The following is a 26,186-nucleotide window of genomic DNA, read 5'->3' on the forward strand; positions in this document are numbered from 1 at the left end:
CAGCTCTCTTGAGTTCACTGTTTCCTTGAGAGAGGAATGAAAGAGCAATATAACCAGTCAGTGGGACTAATTCCCACTAATCGCCTCATTCTTTTTACATGGTCAACACATTTGAATCTATTTGAACATTGCCCTCACACTCTACTCTTAATGAGGTTACTTGCCTCATGTATTCAATGAAATTGTGTTTCATAGAACACATTTGCTACCCAGAGAGCTGTCTGAGAGGGCATTCCTCCAAGTATTAAATAATTAACCTCTTAAATGAAGAGCTCTCATTGTTGGACATCATTCATACATATCCCTTTTTAGAAAAGAAAATCCACTTAGGAATGTCTCAACAACATATATACGGATATATGCATATATTTCAGCCTATATGAACAGCAATAACCAAGGAGGAACAAGATATATGATAGGCAGTAAATACTGCTAATTTTCTGTTTTGAACACTTGTTTTCAGCTAAATCTCAATTACGTCTAATAAGGAAGGGCAGGTACAGTATGAGAAATGAACATCCACATATTATTGATCAATGATATGATGGCAAAATAGGCAAAGAAAAAAATAACACAATAACCCAACAGTTCAACTCATTTTAACAGGCATCTGTCTAGTATCTAACAGAAGTTATAAAACACAAGTAGACCTGAGGTGAGAGCAGAGGAAATCTACTAGAACTCAGACCTTTGCGTTCGAAAACGACAAACAGGCAGTTTAAAACCATAATAATTCACTTTAAGATATTTGCGAGAAGCCCACTGATATCATATAGCATTCAAATAGCATATTTCCATATATGTGATCAGAGGTCACAAACAGAATAGCATAATCATGGCCACCACCCACCAACACACCACTTATTCTCAAAACCAACTTAATAGTCTCATTATTTCTAGGTCAAAACAACCTGCTGATTGACAATGTTTCATAACCTGCTCAAAATCTTACTTCACTGCAGGCTGCTTAAAGATGGTTTGTATAACGCTGTTGTATGCAAAAGCAGCAAATCATTCCTATTCACCAAAAATGTATTGAGTGCCACCTATGGGTTAGGTGTACTTAGTAGTTGACTCACTGCTGCCAGAGGGATGTCTACCACCATCATGGGGCATTAAAGCAACATTGTTGGTGAGAAGGAGATGGCTGTGCATTTTTATGGCCGTGAATTCCTACAGTCAGTTGAGAAATGGCACAACTGAGTCATAAAATGCAAGGTATAACTTAATAAGCAGCTCCTGTATATCAGACTTTGACGACCAGGTCAGTAAAATGAGAAATTAGACATGACACATAAAAAATGCTAACTACTCTTTTGGGTCATATAGTAGGAAAAAAACTTGTTGATTTCCAATAAATTACCATGGTAACTTGTATTAGATTTTATTGTTGAGAATTACATTTGCCATCTGTAAGAAATATGTTAGCTGTTTGTCTCTATTTTTAGGGCACATGTACTATTTTTAGCATGTGTTCTATGAAGGATAATATATCTGGAGGTTGATTTCTTTAAATTAAAAGTGGACATTTAAATGCTATTAAAATAGACTTTTATTTTCACTTCACAAAAAAATTCAGTGGTATATTTAAGACAGCACAAAAAGATCATTTTTAAAACAAACCAAGAATCATTATCATGAATTAAAATTTGATATGAATGAGGATTGACTGAAAAGAAATTGTGAACTGTGAGGGGAAAAAAGGACTGTTATTTGACAGTGTTTTGTTTTTGACTCTTCACTTGTGTATGACCTAAAGTAACTCTCTTTGTGTCATTGTTCTTCATTTTTGTCATTTGTAAACTAATTGTCCTTAAGCTCCAGAGTAGGAATCTTGTAAGAACATATTAAACCCTGGGTGACTAATAGTATATAGTAGCCCGTTTGTCATATTTTACAGATTCCCAAGAGTTTTGAGTCATTATACTTCATTTTGCAAATCTTGAAAGTGAAATGAAGCGGTTGTCTTCCTAGGGTTTTTCTTATGGTTTTAAGCATTTATAAAGTTGACTCGGCTCTTTAGACAACAAGTTCCTAACTGCAAAATAGAAATCACAATTCCTTAAGATATGCAGCTGCAGTTAAAAGTACTAGCTGGTAATGGTTGTCAAATTCATGGAAACTAAAATGGAAGATGCCATTATCAAAGCTTAAAAGAGTGATACGCATAAATTGCCTGACTTAAATCAGTTTGGAATTCTAATTCTAGTGTGTAGTGTAAAATGAGTATGACTTGAAAACTCATATATACCATCTCACAAGGTAACAACTCACAACTGCTTGGGTGAACTTTTAATTCTCCCCAAACATATCTGTCTATATTATTTAAATATCTCAGTATTGAAATTAACTTAATGGAATACATTAAAGATATCACAATAAAATTCCATATTGGTTATTTTCTTAAGTAGACTACGGTCACTGGCAACTCAGTAGTCACATAAAAATTGGTATTATTAAAATGTATTTTCAGCTATTGCCTAATTCATATACCAGTTTAGTTTCCTCATCTGTAAAACTGCAATTGGACTAAATGAAATTTGAAACCTGTATTTTCTCTAAAACTGGATTATGTTTTAACCTACTTTTTCAGTGAATTCTTATAAACGGTTGCCAAAATGATTATTTAAATAGAAAAAAAAAGCCCTATAGTGGTGTTAAATAATTTCTGCTAGACTTGCCTTATTGAACCAGACATCTATAAATGATAGTTGGATAAATAGATATGTGAATGAAAAATTAACTAGGCTAAAGAGTTTACCATGAGGCATTTTTGCAGAAACACGGATTATAAACCACCTTGGAAAACTCTATTCCAAATTGTCCAGAGTAAAACGCAAAACATAAGCTATTTTGGAGTATTAGCATTTAAATTATATATCACTTTCCTCTGTTAAGTTTACTTAAAAACCTAATATATTAGAAAGAGATGCATAAAAGAACATTTAAACTGTAGTAAAAGTGGTTATCTTAGGGCTGTGTGATTCCATGTGACTCTTAATTTCTTCTTCGTATTCTTATGTGATTTTCAAATTCTTTACAGTAAGCATGTTTTATGGAGTCAGGGAAAAAAGGTGAGAAAATTAATCTATTTTTGTATAGGCACCGAAAAATTTTTAAATGCTTACAGGAAACCTATCATTACTCTATTTGCTATAAAATCAAGTTATTTGCATATTTTTAAAGTATGTTGAAACTTATTTGCTTGAATATAGAGTCTTGATCTCACTTTATGTCTGTCTATATTAGAAAACATTACATTTTATAGAATATCTTTACTTCTACATTATTTTCTCAAGCCACTGCTAATTTTCATGTACCAAAAATCAATACATAGAGTTAGATGATTAGATAATGCCTTATTCTTTGTGAAGCAGGACTGTACTATTGTCATTTTGATAAAAGAGAATTCATTATTAAATACAGGCCCTTCATATATGTATTCCAACTATACAGTCCACTAAAATATACAAGTCACTCACTTTATTCTCATGGTTTAAGGAACTATTTACCATTCACTGAGAAGAAATCAAGGAATGGTAGGTTCTGCTATTGGTAATTCCCAAAACATGCCTATTTCTTCATAGAGTGTTAATGGGAGAGAAAAAAAAACATGTTAATTAGTTCTTGACTAGTATCTCTTTACAGAATGATAAAGAAAGGCAAATTTACCATTATTTTCCTCCACATTTTTATGTTTTTGGAAAACAGAGAGTTATCGAAAAGATTCAAGAAAGATAAGAAATGGATTTTTCTGTTTCTTCCATTGAGGGAAATGAACCAGCATATGGTTTGATTATTGTTTTTGCCTTAATAGTTTCTAGCTCTATGGAATCAGTAAGATTTTGAATGAAACTTGCCTCATGAGAGAAACAGCTTTTGCCAAATACATTTTATTCTAATGTTTTCAATAATTAGAAAATATGTTAAAACCTTAAAGGAAGAAAATCATAATAATAGCATAAAATTCTGGTTTAGCAAAGCATCCCATTTTGTATACTGCAATGCAATCAGTTTTTACATGTGTAAAATACTTTATAAAATCTATTTTCAACAATTTAATGTACTACAAATAATCATACAATATTTTTAGAAGGGGTTCAATGTTTCTGTAGAAAACATGGCTTCTCCTATTAGTTATCTAAGCAGTCCAGATGTTCTGGGTTCTCTGACCAATCCAAAGCATTCTCAATGGAAGACCAAACTGTTCTGTGACAATATATCCTCCAGTGGAGGATTGCTTTCAGGATAAATGCTGCAGCCCTTAACAAAAAGGAGTAAAATGGCAATGCCACCTTGACTCTGACAATTTTCTCTCAAGAGATGTTTTGTAACATTCTATCTGTGCCTGTCTATTTGTATGACATGTTCAGAAGGAAATTCTTTGTAGAGGGAAAGCAAATACTTTTTTCTTCTAAGAGATTTTCTTTTAGGCATCAGTGAAGTTTGACACCTTGATATACAGTAGTCCTATCTTCTGAGCTGGTCACCTGAGGCCCATTTTCCTCTTTATTATAGCAATATCTTCCTTCTTAGTCTGATTTCCACCCCCCATTATACTCAATCTTATAAGATCTAAGATGAAGGAGGCTACATATGAATACTTTCAACGTTTGTATGTGTGCAAATCTGTAATGTCTGTGTACATCCCACGTTATGGTCTTTAGATAGACCTATTTTAAACATTGCTTTTATAATTCAAAGGGGAAATATTTTCATTGATAAAACTCTGTCTTACTAATACCACATTGTACATTTAAAAGCTATATGTCAGTTTTACTCTAGGGAGAATAATTGTTCTATTTTTCTGCCCTAATTTTGGGAAACCTGGCTTAATTGATACCCCGACTCCTTCAAACAAATATTTATTGATAAGGTACATGCTAGTTGCTTTGAAAAGGAGAAAAAAACAACATATTATAACTGAGAAATCACTATATGAATTTGCCTATCATCACCCATCATAGCATACATTCACTTTCTCTGTACTCTACACCAAACTATTTGCCAAAAAGTTTTACAGGCATTGCCTTGCACTGTGCCACACTGTGTCCAATCGGCATCTCTAAGAGCCAACAGAAACAAAAACATGCACCTGCACATGCACAAACACCCCAAGTGAGTTGCTCATCTATGGTTATGATACTTATAATAGAGTATTTCTTACACCCATATAAAAGGCCTGGCAGAATGACACTCAAGTGCACAATACATATTAGCTTTTATTATTTTGCTTTAAAATAATTGCTTACATGCCTGCCTCTGCAACTAGACATGATCTCCTTTAAGGCAAGAAGCATATTTCATTCATTATTTTATCACTGGAACTCAAAGCACTACTCCTGGCACATCTAAGTTACTTACTAAACAAAAAGAAAGTGAATGAGCGAGTGACAAGAAAAAATGAATAACAGTATCAAAGGTACGAAGCAATACACAATTTATTTCTAAATGCCCAGCGAACACAAACTTTTCTAGTTCTGTAAGTCCATATAAGACTATATTGTCATTGGATTTATGAATGAAAGAACATTGCTAAGTATATGCTATGAAGTTGATCAGTTGATCATTTTTCTTTAGAATAACTTTTATTACCAAATGAATGGACTGCATATTAATAACTATACTTCGTCAGTTGCTTGAACCTTCTGGTTGGCTGTGAAAATGGCTCGCAGAGATATTCTTGGAATTTTAGAGAGGAAATACACAAAAATCTTAAGTTTTTATTAGAAAATTGAGTTAGTGCATCCAGGCATTCATTTATTCAACAAATATTCCTTGAGAACCTACTATGTGTCAGATAGTTTTCAAGGCACCTAGATAGATCAATAAAAATTATGGACAAAATAGACAAATAATTTGAACTGGTAGAATTTAAATTGCAGTGGGAGAAGACAGACAATAAACAATAATAAACTTATTAATAAGAAAATTAAATATTATGCTATTTAGTGATAAATGCTATACATAAAAGTAGGGAAAGAAAAGTGGATGCAAAGGTTTGTGACTTGGAATGAATGGTCAGTAGGTAAAATTGGGAAGGTGTTATATTAGCAAAGACTTGAAGAAGCAAAGAAGGAGGCATGCAGAAATCTGGGAAGGAACATTCTAATCAGAGGTAACAGCCAAAGCAGAGGTCCAAAGGTAAAGGAATTGTTTAGAATGTAAAACCATAAACAAAACTAAATGATATAATGCAATACGGTAAGTCACCAAAAAAGCTATAGAAAATACATTTTCTAAGGAGATGAATCACTTTTAGTTGGAAAAGCTTCATTGAAATTGTAGATCTTAGCCTTACCTTGCAGATTTGGCAGAGTTTTGATAAATGGAAAGGAGAAGTTCTAAGTCGGTACAGAATTGGGAAAACATGTCAAATTCAATTCACATTTGGAGGGATGATTCTGGCTGGAGATTAATCAATTGCTTCAATTAAAGGAGTGAAGGACTTTGAATTCCACCATAAGAGGTTTGGATTTTCTTTGATGAGCATGTAATCAGCTAACAATTACTGAAAAAAATTCCAAGGTTATGACATGTTTTTGGAAGATTAAACTGAAGGCTTTTACAGATTACATTAGAATAATTGTAAATAATAATTTTTTTTTAAATTTTATATTAGTTCCAGGTGTACAGCATAATGGTTAGACATTTATATAATTTACGAAGTGATCCCCTCTATTATTCTAGTATCCACCTGGCACAATATATAGCCATTACAATATTACTGAGTATATTCCCTATGCTGTACTTCACATCCCTGTGATTATTTTGTAACTACGAATTTGTACTTCTTAATCCCTTCACCTTATTCACTCAATCCACTAACTCTGGTCCCCTTGGCAACCACCAGTTTGTTCTCTGTATATATGAGTCTATTTTTGTTTTGTTTGTTCATTTATTGTGTTCCTTAGATTACACATGTAAGTGAAATCATATGGTATTTGTCTTTTTCTGCCTGACTTATTTCACTTAGCATAATATCCTCTAGGTCCATCTATGACATTGCAAATGTTAAGATTTTATTTTTTATTTTTTTTTATTTTTAATTGAGTTAGAATACGATATTAATTTCAGATGTACAACACAGTGATTAGACATTATATAACTTACAAAGTGATCACTCCAATAAATCCAGTACCCTTCTGGCACCATACATAGTTATTATAATATTATTGACTATATTCCCTATGCTGTACTTTACATCCTCATGACTATTCTGTAATTATCAATTTTCATTTCTTAATCCCTTCTCCTTTTTCAAGCAACTCTCATCTTCTTCGCATTTGACAACCATCTAATTGTTCTCTGTATCTGAGTTTGTTTCTGTTTTGTTTATTTTCTTCTTTAGATTCCACTTGTAAGTGAAATAGTACAGCATTTGTCTTTCTCTGTCTAACCTACTCCACTCAGCACAATACCCTCTAGGTCCATCCATGTTGTTGCAGATGGCTGAGTAATATTCCATTATATATACATATATAAATCACCTCTTCTTTATCCACTCGTCCATTGGATGGACACCCAGGTTGCCTCCATATCTTGGCTATTGTAAATAATGCTGCAATGAACATATGAATTCACATGTCGTATCAAAGTAGTGTTTGGGGTTTCTTCAGATAAATACCCAAAAGTGGGATAACTGAGTTCTTCTTTGTCTCTTGTTATAGCCTTTGTTTTAAAGTCTATTTTGATTGGTGTAAGTATTGCTACCTCAGCTTTTTGTTTGTTTATTTGTTTGTTTCCATTTTCATGGAATATCTTATTTCATCCCTTTACTTTCAGTCTATGTGGGTCTTTAGATCTGAAGTGAGTCTCTTGGTGGGCAGCCTATGTAAAGTCTTGTTTTCTTAATCGTTCAGCCACCCTATCTTTTGATTGGAGCATTTAATCCATTTATATTTAAAGCAATTGTTGATAGACATGTAGTTATTGCCATTTTACTATTCACATTTTTTATCTTTTTTTTCTTCATCTTCTTCTTAAAGAAGTCCCTCCAACATTTCCTGTATTACTGGCTTGGTGGTAATGCATTCCTTTAGCTTTTTCTTGTCTGAGAAGCTCTTTATCTGTCATCCGATTCTAAATGATAGCTTTTCTGGGTAGAGTAGTCTTGATTGTAGATCCTGGGTTTTCATCACATCGAATATTTTGTGCCAAGTCCTTCTGTCCTGCATAGATTCTTTTGAGAAATCAGCTGCCAGTCTTATGGGTGCTCCCTTGAAGGTAACTGATTGCTTTTCTCTTGCGACTTTTCAGATTTTCTCTTTGCTGTTAATCTTTGGGATTTTAATTATGATGTGTCTTGGTGGGGGACTCTTTGGGTTCATCTTGTTTCGGACTCTATGTGCTTCCTAGGCTTGTATGTCTACTTTCTTCACCAGGTTAGGGAAATTTTCAGTCATTATTTCTTCAAGTAGGTTCTCAATCCCTAGCTCTCTCTCTCTTCTTCTGATACCCTTATGATGTGAATGTTAATGCACTTGATATTGTCTCAGAGGTCCCTTAAACTTTTCATTATTTTCTTTTTTTTTCTTTTTGCTATTCTGATTGGGTGTTGTCTGCTATCTTATCTTCTAAATTGCTGATTTGATCCTCTGCTTCATCTAGTCTACTATTGATTCCTTCTAATGTATTCTTCATTTTAGTTATTGTATTCTTCATTTGTGACTGTTTTATTTTTTTATGGTTTCTATGTCTTTTTTTATGCTTATTGTCTTTCCATTGACGTCCACATCAAGATCATCTATTCTCCCCCTAAGTTCATTGAGCATCTCTATAACTAGTGTTTTGAACTCTCTCATGTGTTGCTTGCCTCCATTTAGTTTAGTTCTTTTTCTGGAGTTTTCTCCTATTGTTTCATTTGCAGCATGTTTTTTTTTTCCCCCCTCATTTTAGTTGTCTCTCTGTGTTCGTTTCTATCTATTAGGTAGATTTGCTACATCTCCATCTTGGCCAGGTGGCCATATGCGTAAGTGTCCTTTGTGGCCCAGGGGCACAGTCTCCCTTATCACCTGTGCCGGAAGCTTCTGGAGTGTCCCTTGTGTGAGTTGTGCATGTTCTCCTATTGTAGTTAAGTTTTGATTGCTGTTAGCACATTATTGGGTGGGATTGACTCTCAGGCTGACTGGCCATGAGGATTGGTCATGGTTACAGCATCTGAGCTGCTGTGTGGGGGATGACCCCACACAGTGAGATTCTTCTCAGTGGTCTTGTGTACCTGTTGAGACCACCCTTGTGGTGTGCTGCTTGTGAGGCTAATCAGGTAGTGCTCTGATGTGGTCTGATGCCAGCCTCTGGGTGCATTGGTTCTGTGGTCCCTTGGGAGGGGTTCTCATGCAAGCCAAGGTCAGCCACTGGCTGTAACCACCCAGGGTTCCCTGGTAGGAGCTACAAAGTGATCCGTGGTTGGTTGCTGCCTGTGCTGGACCTGGAGACAAGTGAGAGAGACAATGCATTGAACTGCCACCAGTACTGGGCCTGGGCAGCTTAGCAAAAGGTTCAGGGCAGCCCAAGGCCTAAGGCTCCCTGCCAGCTGCCCATAAGACTCAGTAGATGAAAGAGCCTTTGGGTGGTATGGGAGTTGGTTGTGGCAGGGTCCCAGGGAGTCACTGGGGTAAAGCAAGCAGATTTTACCCAACCAGTGCAGATTTAGATTTGATGCCAGTCCTGAGCCTGTGACCTCTTGCAAATGTCTCAGATCACACTGAGGCTAGCTGCCACCTGCCTCGGGCCCACAGACAGCCAAGATTTGTTCAAGAGATACTATAATTCAGGCTGGGGCTGGTTGCCTGCTACCAAGCTGATTCCTGAGGTGTGCAAGAGCTGAGGCCTATTGATTGCAGTCTAATGAGCCCCCCTGCTGAGAGCACGGAGTGGTTGTCAATCAATGAGATAGCCACAGGCAATTTGCAAGTTTGGTGGGGTGAGGTTTCAGGGCGTCACTTGGGTGGAGCGAGCCAACCTCACCAGGCCAATGCAGATTCAGAATTGGCCTTGTGTGGGGAAGGCTCAACACAGGCAAGATGGCGCCTGCCTTCAGGCTTCACAGGAGAGTTCAACATAGGGACAAAGGTGGCTGTCCCTCCAGTCCTCCCCCAAAAGCCACACGGCTGTCTTTTTCTGTATGTCTCTGGCACCTCCCGAGTTGCTGTCCTTCCACCGGAGCCCAGGGTGAGTGTCTATGAGAGAGTGAATCCGTGCGCAGGCCTTTAACAGGATATCTCAATCCCCCAGTTCCTTTCATTTCACCTGGATGGATGGTCAGAATTCCCACTGATTTTTACAGCCAGATTTTGTGGGGCCTCCTTTTCCTAGCACTGGAACTCTGGGCTGGGGGGCCCCAGTGTACGGCTGGGGTGCCTCGTTCCTTCAGGGGAATCTCTGCAAGCAAGATATCACTCCCAATGCTCAACCACCACATGCGGGTGCAGGACCAGCTTGTTCCACATCTCTGCCCCTTTTACCGGTTTTAATGTGTCCTCTTTATATCCTAAGCTATAGAAGTTCTGTTCAGCTAGTCTTCAGATGGTTCTCCATGTTGATTGTTCTATAATTTAGTTGTAATTTTAATGTGGTCATGAGAAGAGGCAAGCATAACATATATCTACCCCGCCGTCTTGACTGGAACCTCTGTAAATAATAAAATTTTAATCCAAAAGTAATCAACCCCAAATACATTCTAATGACAGTAACATTTGCAATAATGTGATCTTACCATTGGACCTGTCTTGTATTTTTTAATATTTTATTTTGGAAAAAAACCTGTAAACATTACAGAAAAAGTGCATAAAATAGAACAATAAATTTCCACATATCCTCTCCAGCTAGATTCACTAATTGACATTTTGCCACCATTGTCTTGTCTCTGTCTAGATAGGTAAAGAAAAAGATACAGCTACTCTCTGTATATATAACACATAACACATATTGCTGAACAACATGAGAGTGAATCACAGACATCGTGACTAAATTCTTCAGTGTGAATCTCCTAAAAACAAGGATATTTTCTTAGAAAACCAGAGTATATTTATCAAATTCAGGAAAATTTAAAATGATACAACGCTATTATATATAGTTTATTTTTAATTTCAAAGATTGTCCCAATAGTATTTATTATACCATATTGCTCATCCAGGATTAGGCATTGCATTTAGTTGTTGCCCTTTTAGTCTCTTTTAATCTGGGATCGTTTCGAGCCTTTCTTTGTCTTTCATGGCATTGCCATTTTTGAAGAGTAGAAACCACATTTTATTTTTTTGTAGAATATCCCTCAGTTGGGTTTCTCTGATAACTTTCTCCTTTTTTGGATATTTACCTGTTTCTGGCTGGAGTGCTACGTAAATGATATTGTGCCTTCTTAATGTGTCACATCAGGAGGTACATGATGTCAATTTGTTCCATTACTAGTGATGTTAATTTTGGTCACTTCCTTAAGATGGTGTTCATTTTCCCCTTAATTATTAATAAATAATCAGTGGGGAGGTGCTTTAAGATGGTGTGAATATCCTGCCTCATCAATCTTTCACTCAGTAATTATAGGCTCTGTTGATAATACTTGCCTGAATCAATTATTAGGATGGCAAAACAATGATAATTCTTAACTCTATCATTCTTTCTATATTTACCAATTAGCATTCTACTCTAAAGGAGAACTTTCCTTTTTATTAATTTATTTATAATTAATATGAACTCATGGATTCATATTTTATTCAATTACTCTCATTATTCATTTTAACTCGTACTTTAATACATAACATTTATGAATATTCTCTACTTCATAGGAAAAAAAAATGTAACACCCTTCCTATCTGTTTGGGAAGAGCGAAATCACATTCCAAGGGTGGGCTCTAGCAAACTATATAGAGAATGATGCATTTTTTTCTCTAGTCTTTCATTTTATTTTTCATTTTTAATAGTTTATTAACATGTGACAATTCAGTTCCAAAGGCTCATAGGAGCTTAGTCTGACTAGGCCTAATGGTGGGTCCTAGCCATTGACCATATTTGCATTCTTATTGGTAGTAAGTTAAAGCTAATTCAGTCCTTTGGCTGAAAACTTTTTTTCAAAATGGCAAAATGTACTTTGAAAGTAATATTTTGCCCAAATGTTTGTTTTAGTTCATAGATCAAGCTGCTACATTCAGAGACCATTTTCATTTATTATTATTATTATTATTATTATTATTATTATTATTATAATACTTTGCTATACCTGCCTTGTTCCAAAAAGCACTTCTACATGAGCAAAACTGCTGTCTTTACATGCCAGTTTATACCTTCCCAAAACATTTTCTTGCTATTATATGAATAGCAATTCAGCTTCTTAATGTGTTACCAAAAAAAAAATTTAACTGCTTCTAAATTGCATTGATGTATTATAGAATTGAATTGAATATCTTTGTAGGCTGAGTATAATTATCCTCCTGCCAGGAACAAATAAGTTATACTGCTCCAGAGAAATAAATATGCATATGAATTTATGTGGATGGATAAATCCTTATAAAGTTTGGCTCTTTATAATATAATGAGAGAAGAAGAAATGTACTTGGTGAAGCTAATGAATAAACTGGGATCATTATATTGTCTATCATGCATTTCCCCCACAAACTTGCATTTTTCTGCATATAAATTGAAGCAGAGCATTTCAAAGGACTTTATAAATGAATGAGTCAATTTTAGAAGGAACTATAGAAGAATAAGCCACCTAAAATCTTCAGTTATACTTTAAACAAGATTATATATGTATAAATAGAGTTACAAAATGAAAACTCCAAGTGAAGAGTTCAAAAATACATATAAACTTTGATTTAACTTTGTTAGCATCTTTACCTCTTCAAAGATACCTAGCAGAAAAAGTTTGCACACAATAATACCAAATACACGCCATTTTTTTTAAATCCCAAACTGTACTATTTAATTGCAGCAACATTAGTGTAAACCAAATGCATTTATTATTTGCAATGTAACCCAATATACTAAGAGATGGCATGTGCTTTATTTTAATTAGCTGTTTCTTTCAAAGAGCTGCTTGGTCCAACTGTCTTGATAAGAAAAAATTGTAGCCATTGCTCAAAATGCTTGTAGCAAATCTAGTTTCAAATTGAAGCAATTTATTCCAAAAGCAGTCTACTACTGCAGCAATAATCAATGTGCTTTCCCTTAGCCCTTACTGGAGCTTTCCAAGGACTATTGTTAATTGCCTGTAACTAAATGATCGCTGGTGCCCTTAAATGTAACTCTTTGGCACTTGTTCATTTGTTGTGTTTAACCAAATGCTAGTTTCTCTTAGGTTTTGCCTAGAAATTTTGCTTTACAATTTTTAATATTCAGTCTCAGTCCCTTAAAGGGGGCAAAGTCTATCATTTTAATAAAATAACACAAAGGCTAAACAGATTTTAAAAGGTCTGCACTTTCTCTATCCATCCTCTGATGTTGAATTGTGCCGAAATGGAATCTTACTATTTTTTAAATGCTGCCACTCCAGGCAACTTGAACTTGAGCTGAAAAGCAGATTCCATTTCAAAAGGAAAATGACATTTGCTGGGGCAACACTTTTCACATTTTAGTGTAAAGATAAAATATGGCAGTGGGTTCGAGTCATTTCTTTTAACTGTAAAAGAATTTAACCACTAGTAATTTTGTCTTCCTATGTATAAGCAATAATGGGTAGCACTCATATTAATAAATGTGTCCAGCTTGGAGCAAAAGAAATGTGAAAACTAAATCTAATACACCATTTTCTTTGAGAGAGTTTACACATGCTATATAAACTAATGTGAGTAACTTAAATCAAATGGAAAAATTTTAACCTGCACTTATTTATAATATGGAGGCATATAAATTACTCTCGCCTAAAAATAATGTTGTAACTGAGGAGCAAGCACTGGTGTGTGTACTGTGGGGAAAGACACATTTCTTTTCTGACTTCCAAGGATATTATAAGAACACCATGCTTCTGCATGTGATACTACGAAAGTATCTGGGGGAAATCGGAGACACTCTCAGGATCTGAGGATCAATTAGCTTCGTGTAAATGCTGTTTCTTTGGACCAGTTTTTGGTATTCCCATCATTAGTAAATGACTATCATGTCTCAGAAGACTTGGTCTTGCTTATTGCCCATACTCTAAGTATATATAACTTTCATCTGTTCGTACCTTGAAAAATGTATTCCTTTGACACAAGACCACTTTGTAATTTCTAAGCTACATAACCCTGCTCTCTTTTTCTCATTACATATCAGACAATAGTATTGATTGGCCTGGTGAATAGTGTATTTGAGATAGTGTATAAAATTTTTTGAGTGGCTCTGGACATCTAGACATGGGAATAATTCACATTTGGACAATTATTTCTCTAAAAATATAAAGGACTTACTTTTATATAATTTTCTCTAGCTTATACATATCTGATTTTTAAAAGATTTTTTAAAGTGTACAGAAATCAGAATTATAAATACCATCTGAAGAAAGTGAAAATTATGCTAATTAGATTAATAGGATTATGTTTCAGGCACAATTTTTGATTGTTTCAAGAGCTGTTTGATTTGATCTGGGTGTGTAAGGTATGCTAGATGCCCAGGCCCAGTTCCATGCCTTCAGCATCAAAAGATGTGTTTAGGGGCAGCACAGAAGAATCACTGTCTGCCTGGGCACATATCTACACCAGAGCAGCTTTCCTGACTCCCAGCTTTCTTTATAGCTTCTCCCCATATAGGCCTTGGGTTAAAACTTATAATGGCTCTTTTTTTTACTTAAATTTATTGGAGTGACATTGGTTAATAAAATTGTGTCAGTTTCAAGTGTACAATTCAATAATATGTCATATGTATATTACATTGTGTACTCACCACCCAAAGTTAAATCTCCTTCTGTCACCATATATTTGACCTCCCTTTACCCATCTCTATCTCCCCATCCCCTTTCCCTCTGATAACCACAAAACTGTCGTCTGTGTCCATGAGTCTCTCTTTGTTTGTCTTGTTCACTTGTTGCTTTCAGTTTTATATCTCACATAAGAAAAGATGAAATATTGCCTTTTGCAACAACATGGATGGATCGCGAGATTACCATTCTAAGCGAAATAAGTCAGACGAAAAAAGTCAAGAACCATACAATGGCTCTTTAAAAAAAAAAAATCAAACTTTTAAAGTATTGAAGTATGATTAACATAAAAGGCATAGATCTTAAGTGTTCAGCTCAGAGTTTTGACAAATGTATATGCTTGTGTATCCACCCCTGAAATATGATACAGAATATTTCTTTTACTCCAGAAAGTTTCCTCTTGCCATTTTCCAATAAATTTTTTCATCACCCATCCACAAAGCATCCATTTTGTGATCTCTATATGGTTTATTTTGGCCCGCTCTTGGACTTCATTTAAATAGAATTATACAAAAAATATTACTTTGTATCTGGCTCCCTTCATCTAACATAATTTTGTGAGATTCACGTATGTCGCATGTATCAGTAGTTTATTCTTTCTTCTGCTGCATGTACCCTATAATATGTACACGTATCTCCTGTTCATTATCTTCTGTTAATGAGCATTTGGTTTGTTTCCAGTTGTGGCTACTATGAATAAAACTACTCTGACCATTCTTGTACAAGTTTTCCTGTGGACATCTGCTTATATTTCCTTTGAGTAAATACTTAGGAGTGTAATTGCTACTGATAGAGTAACTTCATATTTAGCTTCATTAGAAACTACTTAAAATTTTCTAATATAGTAGTATCAATGGGTTCTTGCACTAGTAATGTTGGGAAGTAGAAGATAAGCATTCTCCATTATTTTTCCATTTCTTTTCTCATGCAAGAATTTTTAGAGTGATGAATTCCAACCGTTTAATGCATTAAATTAGAAAACAATGAATCTTAACAGAAGCCATAGTCCAAATGCTTATCTCTCCCATCATATGCAGTATAATTTAAATCAGATTTTTCTGGTGTATAAATTAGCCTATGGGCATAAGTTAGAGTTTTATGCAGACTTCTGTGTGTAGTGGTTTAACACATATCCTGAGAGAACAAGATTCAAAGTACCCCACAGAATTATCTACCCACTTACCCTTTCTGTTCACACATTATTAGGAAAACGGTATACTGAAGAGCGTTTTATATTTCAGTCTTAGTACTTTTGTACTGCTATTTTGTGTAGTCCTTCACAAGAGTCAACAGATAAGGCTGTCTGATATTTATAAATACAAATATAAAAATTTTGTGGATATAATTTTCAATATTTTACACTTAATATTAATTTACTTAGACTCTAAAAGATTTAATAGCTCACTTTATTTTTCTTTCTTAAATTCATAAAGTCCAATCACTTTTTATAAGATTTTTTCTATGTCCCTTTTAATTTTAATAATGGCAGGAAAATGCACTTGATTATGCAGGAGTTATGTGTGTTTTTTATTAAACTGTTGAATTAGAAACGAAGGACTAGATAATGAAAAGCATGGCTGAATTTTGTTCTGCAATTATTACAGGAAAAGTGACATCACATACAAACACACACAAGACTTATGAGAAAATTATGGCCAAATTTTTTCAAATTATTTAACACTGATACTGTACTGCACTCATGATGATTTCACCCCATTTCAAGATCTCAGGAAGGATCTTGTAACCCAAGAGTAGCTGTCACTGCAAAACCATATATTATTTTAAAGTTCTAAGTCTAAGACTACACTGACTACGTTACAAAATCGGATAACCCATCGGTGGAGTCTAAGTTACAGAATCAAAAATACCATTATTTTAGAGCCATAATTTCAGGAATATTTATCTTTAATGATAATTAAGCAAACTAGTACTTTTCAAGGTAGTTGTCAACTGCAGGAAACAATGGCTACCCATCAGTAACAACATTTGGATTATTTTGATGAAGGACAACAGGCATACACAAGCAATTAGTTAAAGTAAATTTCAAAATCTCTGCATTCTGGCTTAATGTTTAAATACCAATAGCCTTGAATTTATTACAGTGTCCATGAGTTCTAAAGGAGAAAAAAGAAGTGATTTTTTATCCCCCAAATTGCCTGATAATTTTTTGATGTAACATAAACATTTAAGAGATATAAGAGAATTTGTATACAGTGAATGGCAAGAAAATCCTTTGGCTAGTATGTAGTAATATGCCTAGTGAAAGGAGAAACAAAGGAAAAGAAAAAAAAAGTAACTTAGTGAAAGGAAAATACCAATATAATCTGCTATGACATCCACTAGCAGGCCTACTTCTTAAACCCAAGTAAGCATTCAGCCTCCAGAGCTATCATAGGCCACATTAGCACCACTTTATTCAGAAAGATATAGGACAGGAGTCACTGCATGACAGAGGCCAGCAAACAGTATTGATTAGGTGGTCCACCTAACACTCCATGCAACAGTCCACATTGCCCTTCAAGAACTGTGCTGTTTGACCCCTCCACTCCCCTTAGCTCCAAACCGCAGGTGAGAGATCAGGTGGGAAGGATAGATTCACATTGGTGAGTTCAGAAGCCCTCCTGGCTTAAAAGCTTTATATCATCAGGAACCAATATTTCTTTTATCAACCCTATAAGTATAACTTGCAGGATTCCTACAAGGTGTATATTTGTATGTAAGAGTTACTGCACTCAGGCAAGCCCAAAATCATTGTTTACAATCAAGTATTTATAGTTCTCAATCAAAATGCAATCCACCAACATGCATTCATTTTTACCATAAGCAATGTTGCTTAGCAACGGTTACCACACACCACCTCATCTGGCTACCAAGGAAACAAAGCTAGAAAGTTAGTAAAAGGTCAGATTTTCATGCAGAGAGGAAAGTGATTGTGTTAATCTATTGCCCACATCTAGTCTCACCTACAAAACTGTGAAATCAAGTCGAATTTATGATTTTGGATGTAAATATGGTATAATTCTCTCTTGTGATTTTTTTTTCTAGAGCTGATGTACACGGTTGAACTTGCTGGAGGGCTTGGTGCTATCCTTTTGCTGCTTGTTTGTTTGGTGACCATCTACAAGTGTTACAAAATAGAAATCATGCTCTTCTACAGGAATCATTTTGGGACTGAAGAGCTGGATGGAGGTAAGATAAGTTCCCTCTTTTAATGTTCTTTCTCAATATTATTTTTTGTTTCCTTCATTTTATTAGGGGAAAGAAAAGTTACCTATGTAACCATTGACAGCAGCTCTTAGAATCTTTCAGTGTTTGGTTCATAAATTCATCTTTTATGTGGTACTATATGTGTGATACTTTGGAGTCAATAGATATATTCCTCTGAAAATTGTAAAGCAACACCTACCCTTTTTAGAATCATATTCCAAACAGCACTTGCAAGTTACAAATGCTGATTGCAATGCTATCAGTGTGTTCATCTTCTCTCACCTTGTAATCAGTACTGAAAGATCAGCTTTACTTTTCTATAGGTGAGGAGTGTCTCTTTTAATTGTGTTCCCTAGCCTAGTAGTTTGAAGTGAATCTCAATTTGTTCCTTATTTAAACCGATCAGTTATAATAAACTGCTGAATGTTTTAGAATTCATCCAACAGTCTTTTCAATCCTGTTTATTTAGCTATATTGAGACAAGCTAATTTTTATTCCAAGTGTCAACCAACAGATAAGAAAGTGCACAAGCACATTATTTTCATAATAATACATTTAATAATTTTACTGAAATTGGACAAGTAAATATTGTTTTCATAGAAATAGTAATTAATATTTGCCTCTAGTCAGTCATGAATATATATACAATCTAAGAGGAATTTGGGGTCCAAAAATTGAACTCCTTAAACCACTCATTAGAGAATGTAAATGTTTTCCTTTTTGGTCATTTGAAAGTGATTCACATGTAAGATAAACTTGCAATATAGGAAGCATATGCAAATCAACAATAAATAGTGAGGATGGTAAAGGTTCTTCTTCATATTTATAAACTTTTTTTTTCATTGACTGTCAGTTTTGCACTAAATGGTGCAAAAGAAAATGAAGCAATTGCCCATGTTACCACATTTTCAGGGGCCTCTGGAATAAATCCACAGGTAGAACTATAGGTTGTCAGACTTGTGAAGAGGAAAAGTTTGTTCAGCATCCCTAGCACTCCTTCCCCTTTCCTATTAGGGTGAAGTCTATACTGTAGCAAAACTTTTTTTCTCTTTTAATTTTTAAGTGCTGAGTTGCCTATTTGTTCTTTGTTCCTAACTTTCTTACGTGTTCATATAAATGATTAAATATTTTGCTACCGCTTCAAAGAGATGTAAGAAAATTGCCAATGTCAGAGCTATTGTTGAATGGGTACCAAGCAATGTGCTAGGCATTCTTAAAATAATTTTTGCTGAGCCTCAAATTCTGAGATCAATGTTATAATATCCATTATACTGATAAGGCAACTAAGGCTCCGAGAAGTAAATAACTTACTGAAGAAGATAAACACAAATATTACTGTACATGGCCAAGATGGGACTTGAAAATAGGTCTATTTCCAAAGCTTTTATTATTTTTATTTTTATATTTGTAGTTTTCCAATTATAGTTGACATACAATATTATATTAGTTTATTTTATGTTCTGAATGACATGAATGATTTTACCCAAACTATCAATTCCAGTGCAGTTTTTATTTGTCAATGTTCTGAATGGTAGAAGATTCTGGATGGTTTAGATCCCTCTAAACCTTAGTAATATACCCTTGGGTTCTTCTACACTTGCTGTTATGGTCACATAATTATCTACTCTCTTACAATGGTCGAGAATTTCTCTAACATCATCAAATCCCCATTCTTCTTCGCTTTCCCTCAATTTTTTTCATCTTCCAAAGAAGAGATATCTGTTAAGAAGAGACCCCAAGCATTTCATATTCTTGACTTGGCTTTTAAAAAATGTAATTTGAAAGTCAAAACCGAGCAATGTCTTTATCTTGACCATCTTATTACTTCCACCAAAAAGAGAATATATAAAGTACTCTTGGAAGTAGGGAAAATAAAGTGTCGAGAATAGGGAAAGAAGGTTTAGCTTATGTTTTGAAGTAATTTCTTACTATGGTGATATGATAATAACAGATTCATTGACTATTTGTTGAATATTTATCAAATAACAAATGCTGTATTGACTACTTTATTGATACTCAGAGAATCACACAACCAGAAAAACAAAACTTAAACCCAGGTCTAAATGATTCCAAATCCCAACAATTTCAGCTATTATATCAGACTGGGAGAAGAAATATTTGGCATCAGGGACATATTCAGCCAGTTCCTTTTAAGTTATTACAATAAGCATTTCCTAACTAGATCAGTTCTATATCAGAAAGATTCTATTTTTCCAAGATAGAACATATTGCTGCTTTGCCCTTTTGGTTTGCTCACACTGTGTCCTCTTCTACATAACTTTACATTTTATTATTGCCCCTGGACTCAAGCCTTAGCATTTTTCTAATTCTGCAACACCCACCTTTCTAGATCACATTTACAACCCTATGTTCAATTACCTTTATGCACAAGTAAATTCTAAATGTCCTTCTCTCAGTTCTGTTATTTTAGTATCATTTTTTCTAGTACCCTAGTGGTTATTTCCACCATGATAACTCCCAAACCCAGCTTTTAAATCACCTCCCACACTTATTTCTTGTCATCTTCCATTTTGTATTTCAAAGTTTTATATCATCCTCTACCTCATTTACTTTACTTTCTCTTCATCTGCCAATTCTAATTAATTATCATGGCCAGTTAATTGTACCTCTTGAAAATAGACTTTCCCCTCACTCTTCATTGCAACTGCTTTGTCTATGTCTCCTATACTGCCCTCTTGGCCTTCATTCTCTACCCCTCCATTTTATCCTCCACACTCTTAGCTCAGAAAGCAATTGCCATTATAGGTGACCCAACTAACATTTGCAACCTTGCCACGCCCACAGAATTTGACCAAGCAGAGTTCCATTTAGAATGATATGCTGGTCTTTGGACAAACACAGCTGTTGAGAACTGACACAAGACAAGGCAGCCATGCATAATTCTCAGGTCCTTTTGGGTAAATGAGGTAACTATAATGGTTAGTGGTAGGAGAAGATTAGCTACTCCCCACCTCCTTGATTTCATAATATAATGAAAGAAAATTTGGACATTTTGCTGCATATACATTTATTAACAAACAAGCATGTAACCCAACTTATAAACTTGAAGATGTCCTAACTCTCTGTTGTGTGTGTGTGTTCCCAAAAAACCTTACAAGAAAGTTTCCTCCGAGGCAAATATGATGATATTCTAGCAGCATGATTAGGCTAATCATTTAATGACATCTAAGAATATTTTTCATCAGAACACAGGAGATGAATCCCCTCATACCCTTCTTTAGTTCTATGGCTGGACTAATAATAATATAATAAAATTCACACAAGACTAGATTAACAGGACAAAAAACAATTTAATACATGTGCATGGGAGAATCATAATACTCAGATCATAAATTGAGACTCAAAGGAATGATTGAACCAGGCACCTTTTATACTTTTCAGACAAATAATAAATTTGTGAGAAATTGACAGCACACAAAAAAAGTTAGTGCTAATTAGAAAGGAATTGAAGTAAATTTGGATATTCATTAATGAGGAATTTAAACAAAGTAGTAAATTAGAAAAGAGGCAACAAGGTTTGTTTGTACAGATTCTTCGGCCCTGAGTTAATTGACTCTAGCAATACAGGGTGTCCTCCAGGTGCAGAGAGGGTACCTTTCACGTAGATTTATCTCTTGCTTTTATTGGGACAGAGGTCAGAGGTTCTTGCACTGACAGTTTCTTCAGTAACTTTAATTCAAAATAATCAACATGCCATTGTGAGATATCTTGGAGTGGCCTGCCCTGGACCCTAATAAAATCAAGCCTGGAACAGCTTCCCTACAGGGGCAGGCCACTGGCCCTACTAGATACTTATAGGGGTGTGATGCGTCTCTAAATGATAAGTAATCCATATGTTTTGAATAGCACTGATTTCACCATGGATGGTCCATTTCTAAGATTCATTATACTTAGTAAAAAACCACTAATTTTAGCAAAGAAACTTGACTTCTAACATTCACTGTGCTAATTAATGAAGCATCTACTTTTGATCAGAAGTGAAGATAGTTGAGGTGCTTGTAGTGGCTGCCTCTAGTGTTGCCTTATTCTAATTAAATGCTAGCTGACCATCTTGATAAAGACAACCTACTGTCTCTAGAGCAGAACCTATACTAATACAGTATCCCACCATTTTTGCTGGAATAATTATAAGGGAAATATAGTTATCATAACAATATCAGACTCTTTTGTTCCTCCATGCTTTTTCCTGGGGTTCTCTTCCATTTTGTTTTAAAGCTTGTATAAATGTAATCCTTTCTTCCTTCCCTTCTTTCCTTCTCCTCCCTCCCTTCTCTATCTCTGTCTTTTTCTCTCTCATATATAGTTCATATTTCCTCTCTAACTTAACAAAGATTTCCTTCATAGTCCCAAGATCTAGTTATTTTCTCCTTCATCTTTACGCAAATGGCACTATAGACACATTATTATTATAGCCCTTTTCACTTTGAGTAATGAACACTTAGTTGTGAAAGCTTACTACTTGTAGAGCATTGTGAATTCAAGATCCCTTATCTCATTTATTTATTTCTGTGAAAGGAAAGCTCAAGACAAAGTCATGAAGAAAAGAATTATTACTTCCAATTCTTTGCAAAGATGTTGAGATTTTAGTACTGGCTCTACAAATAAAAAATATGACACATATTTAAATAAAAACATGGTTGTAAACTTATAGATAGTCTATTAACAAGAGAAAAAAGGAAAAGCAAACAGCAGCTCTCTTAACGTGATGATTATATTGGTAGATGTCAGTAAGGTACTGCATAAGTTTTCATTAGGGAGCAACTTATAAGTTATGAACTCATAAGTAATAAGTTCATAAAGAATGAAGTCTGAAGGCTTCATTCTTGGGAGAGGACCTAATGCTAGACAAGTGGCTCTACTTTATGTTTGTTTCCTCAGAGTGCAAACTGTTTTGTTTTTGTTTATATTTTTGTTTATATACCTCTTACTATGAGGTATGAGAAGCATGCTAACTCATAATGATGGCAGAGAAAGTTTATAAGAACACTATAATTGCTTATATGATTCCTACATTCAAGAGGCAAAAAGAGATCTCTAGTTCTACTTTGAGAGTTATTACAGGTATGAGATTAAATGAGTTAGAGCAATCTTTTATAATCTTTACTCCCAACTCTTGGAAAATATCAACATCTGTTCCATTTTAGGCATATGAAACAAATTGGTATCTATGCAATCTAAAGTCACATAATTTATTTTTCTTTCTCCTTCATTTATGACATTACTATTAATTGTTTCAGGAATTATTGTCCTCATGTCCCTCAGTGAAACATAGTACTTCTGTAAATCATTTAGAAATCCTATAGGGTTTTGTTTCTATTGTTGTTTTGGGTTTTTTTGCTGGTGGTGATTAGATAATTTCCATACATATGATTGATCTAGAATATGTTTTTGAGTTCCAGGAAAGACCTGTAGCTGTTTCTGGTATACAACTTGTCCAGTTGTAAGCTAAGTGATAAGAATCAAGCTTTCTTATCCCAAACTCTGTCCTCCCTATAGACCACTCTGCTAACTCTTACCCTCTCAAGACTTCTAACATCTATACTGCCCACTGACTTCTAAAGGTTGCAAAGGAAGGAAATTAATATCTACTGAATGCCTCCTTTGGGCCAAGCATTTTGCTATGTTGGGGACTCATTTAATCCTAGACATCTTTAGGAAAGTGCCATAAAAATCATCTTAAATGAGTAAAAAAAAAACTAATGGCAGTCAAGATTTGAGCTCAGCTCAGCTGCTGGGTTTTTTTCTCCATTATATTGCACAATATATCTTTAAATCACTGCCACACTTCAGTATTTGAGACCCTATGAATTTAAATAGTCTAGAAAAATATCAAATAACAGAACATGTAAACTAAAACAATATTGTAATATTTTTAAAGTGTAAAACTCAAGCAGCTTTATTTTAGAATATAATTGCCAGACATTGTCATGGAAGGATTGAAATGAAAAGTGAAATTTATTAAAACAATGACATTCAATAATCATAAAATCAAAATATTAAATTCATATAACTAATATTTGTTTATTCAAGATATGTCATCTACTTATTCAGAGTTTTCATTGGAAAAATTATATCTTGGAAATGTGAAAAAGAATATGAAGGCAAATCTGGCTTAATTTTTTTAAAACTTATTTTTTTAATTACCTCAGTGCTAATTTTAATAATGACATGTTTCTGTGTTAATATGCCACATGCAAACTTAGAAAATCACCTTTTAAGATGAAATACACAATTTATTGTTGAGCCTTCCTCCAGTCTCATTTTGGTAACCCATTTGGTAACCCATCTGTCATAAGTCATTTTCATATATGACTTATAAATATTTGAGAATAAAAAAAAAATGGCTAGCCACCAATAACATTTAGTAGGCATTTAAAGGTTAAAATCTCACAAAGACCCAAATGTCGATCTCAAGCTATTTATATGGTCAGATCCAGTATAGCAACCATGTTTTTCTCGAGAAGGGAGCCTTAAATTTACATTTTCTTAAAACCTTTGATGTTCTAAAAAAATCCATGAATCCTTTGGCTTCTCAGTCCTTCTAAAGAGCATTGACTAATATCTTCTCATACATCAAGGAGGAAAATATTTATTTATCATTTTTCAAAACTACTTTTTCATTCCTGATACATAGTTCCATATTTTCCTTCATCAAGATTTCTTTAAACTCAAATTTTTTATTTCTTAACTCTCCAGAATCCAAACTTATTTTTTCCCTTCAAATATATATTTTTTATAAAAATATAGTAGTTAATTCAGTCAATTGAAGAAGAAAATTCTTTTGGACTAGTTGTTTGACTTCAAGTAGCAAAGCAACTTGTCTGTTGATTGGGACAACTTACCTTCAAGTGCATATAAAAATCTACACTTTTAGTTTCCTCCCACCTACATTTTATGCTATTGTTGTCATACTTTACATTTTCTTATATCATTTATTTACTATCAAATTATTGTAGCTACAGTCATTTTTAATATTTTTAATGTTTATAATATAGATAAAAGTGATTTACACACCATCACTAAAGTATTAGGGTATTCTGATTTTGACTATATGTTTACCTTTACCATTGAGTTTTACATTTTTATGTGTTCTCATCTTGTTACTTAGTGTCTTTTAATTTTAACTTGAAGAACTTCCTCTAGCACTTCTTATAAGGTCATTCTAGTGGTGATGAACTCCCTTAGCTTTTGTTTGTCTAGGAATGTCTTTATCTCACCCTCATTTCTGAAGGACACTTTTTCTGACTATAATATTCTTGGTTGGCTTTTTTTCTCTATCATTTTGAGTATTTCATCTCATTCCCTCCTGGTCTTGAAGGTTTTTACAGAGAAATCCACTGATAGCCTTATGGGGGTTCACTTGTATATGATGAGTCATTTTTCTCTTGCTGCTTTCAAAATTCTCTCTTCGTCTTTGAATTTTAGCATTTTAATTATAATGTGTCTCAGAGTAATTTTCTTTGGTTTGATCTTGCTTTGTGTCCTTTGAGTTTCCTGTACACGGATATCCATCTCTTTCTCAAGGTTTGGGGATTTTTCAGTTGTTATTTCTTTAAATAAACTCTCTGCCACCTTCTCTCTCTCTCCTTTTTCTGGAACTCCCATGATGCGAATGTTAGTTCACATGATGGTGTCCACAGTTCACAAGGGTTTTCTTGATTCTTTTTCATTTTTTCTTGGTTTTTGTTCCTCTATCTAATTTCAAATGTTCTGTCTTCAAGTTCTCTGATTCTTTCTTCAGCATAACCAAGTTTAGTTTTGAAGCTATCTATTGAATGTTTTAGTTCTGTCATTGTATTCAGTTCCGGCAGTTCTATTTGGTTCTTTTTTTTTTAATTTAAAAAGTTAGACATTTATACAATCTGTGAGGTGATCCCCCCTATTACTCTATCATCCATCTGGCACTACACACTACCATTACAATAATATTGACTATACACTCTATGCTATTCTCTACATCTCCATGACTGTTTTGTCACTACTAATTTGTACTTATTTGGACTGTTGACTTGTCTACATCTTCTGCTAGACTGGAAGCTACTGACCAATATCATAAAGGAAGTTTTAGATTTAA

The 26,186-nt window shown here is 34.3% G+C and overlaps 1 protein-coding gene across 2 annotated transcripts in view; it reads left to right on the forward strand.

Annotated features, from left to right (window-relative positions):
* Positions 1-26,186, forward strand: part of IL1RAPL1 (interleukin 1 receptor accessory protein like 1) — a 1,227,390-nt gene that overhangs the window by 1,197,052 nt on the left and 4,152 nt on the right. For both annotated transcript variants that reach the window (XM_039857239.1, XM_039857240.1), the window contains one exon: positions 17,930-18,073. In XM_039857239.1, the coding sequence (XP_039713173.1) occupies positions 17,930-18,073 (144 nt within the window). The remainder of the gene's footprint in view (positions 1-17,929; positions 18,074-26,186) is intronic.

The sequence above is a fragment of the Pteropus medius genome, unplaced genomic scaffold (genome assembly GCF_902729225.1).
Source record: "Pteropus medius unplaced genomic scaffold, Ma_sr-lr_union100, whole genome shotgun sequence".
Classification (NCBI taxonomy): domain Eukaryota; kingdom Metazoa; phylum Chordata; class Mammalia; order Chiroptera; family Pteropodidae; genus Pteropus; species Pteropus medius.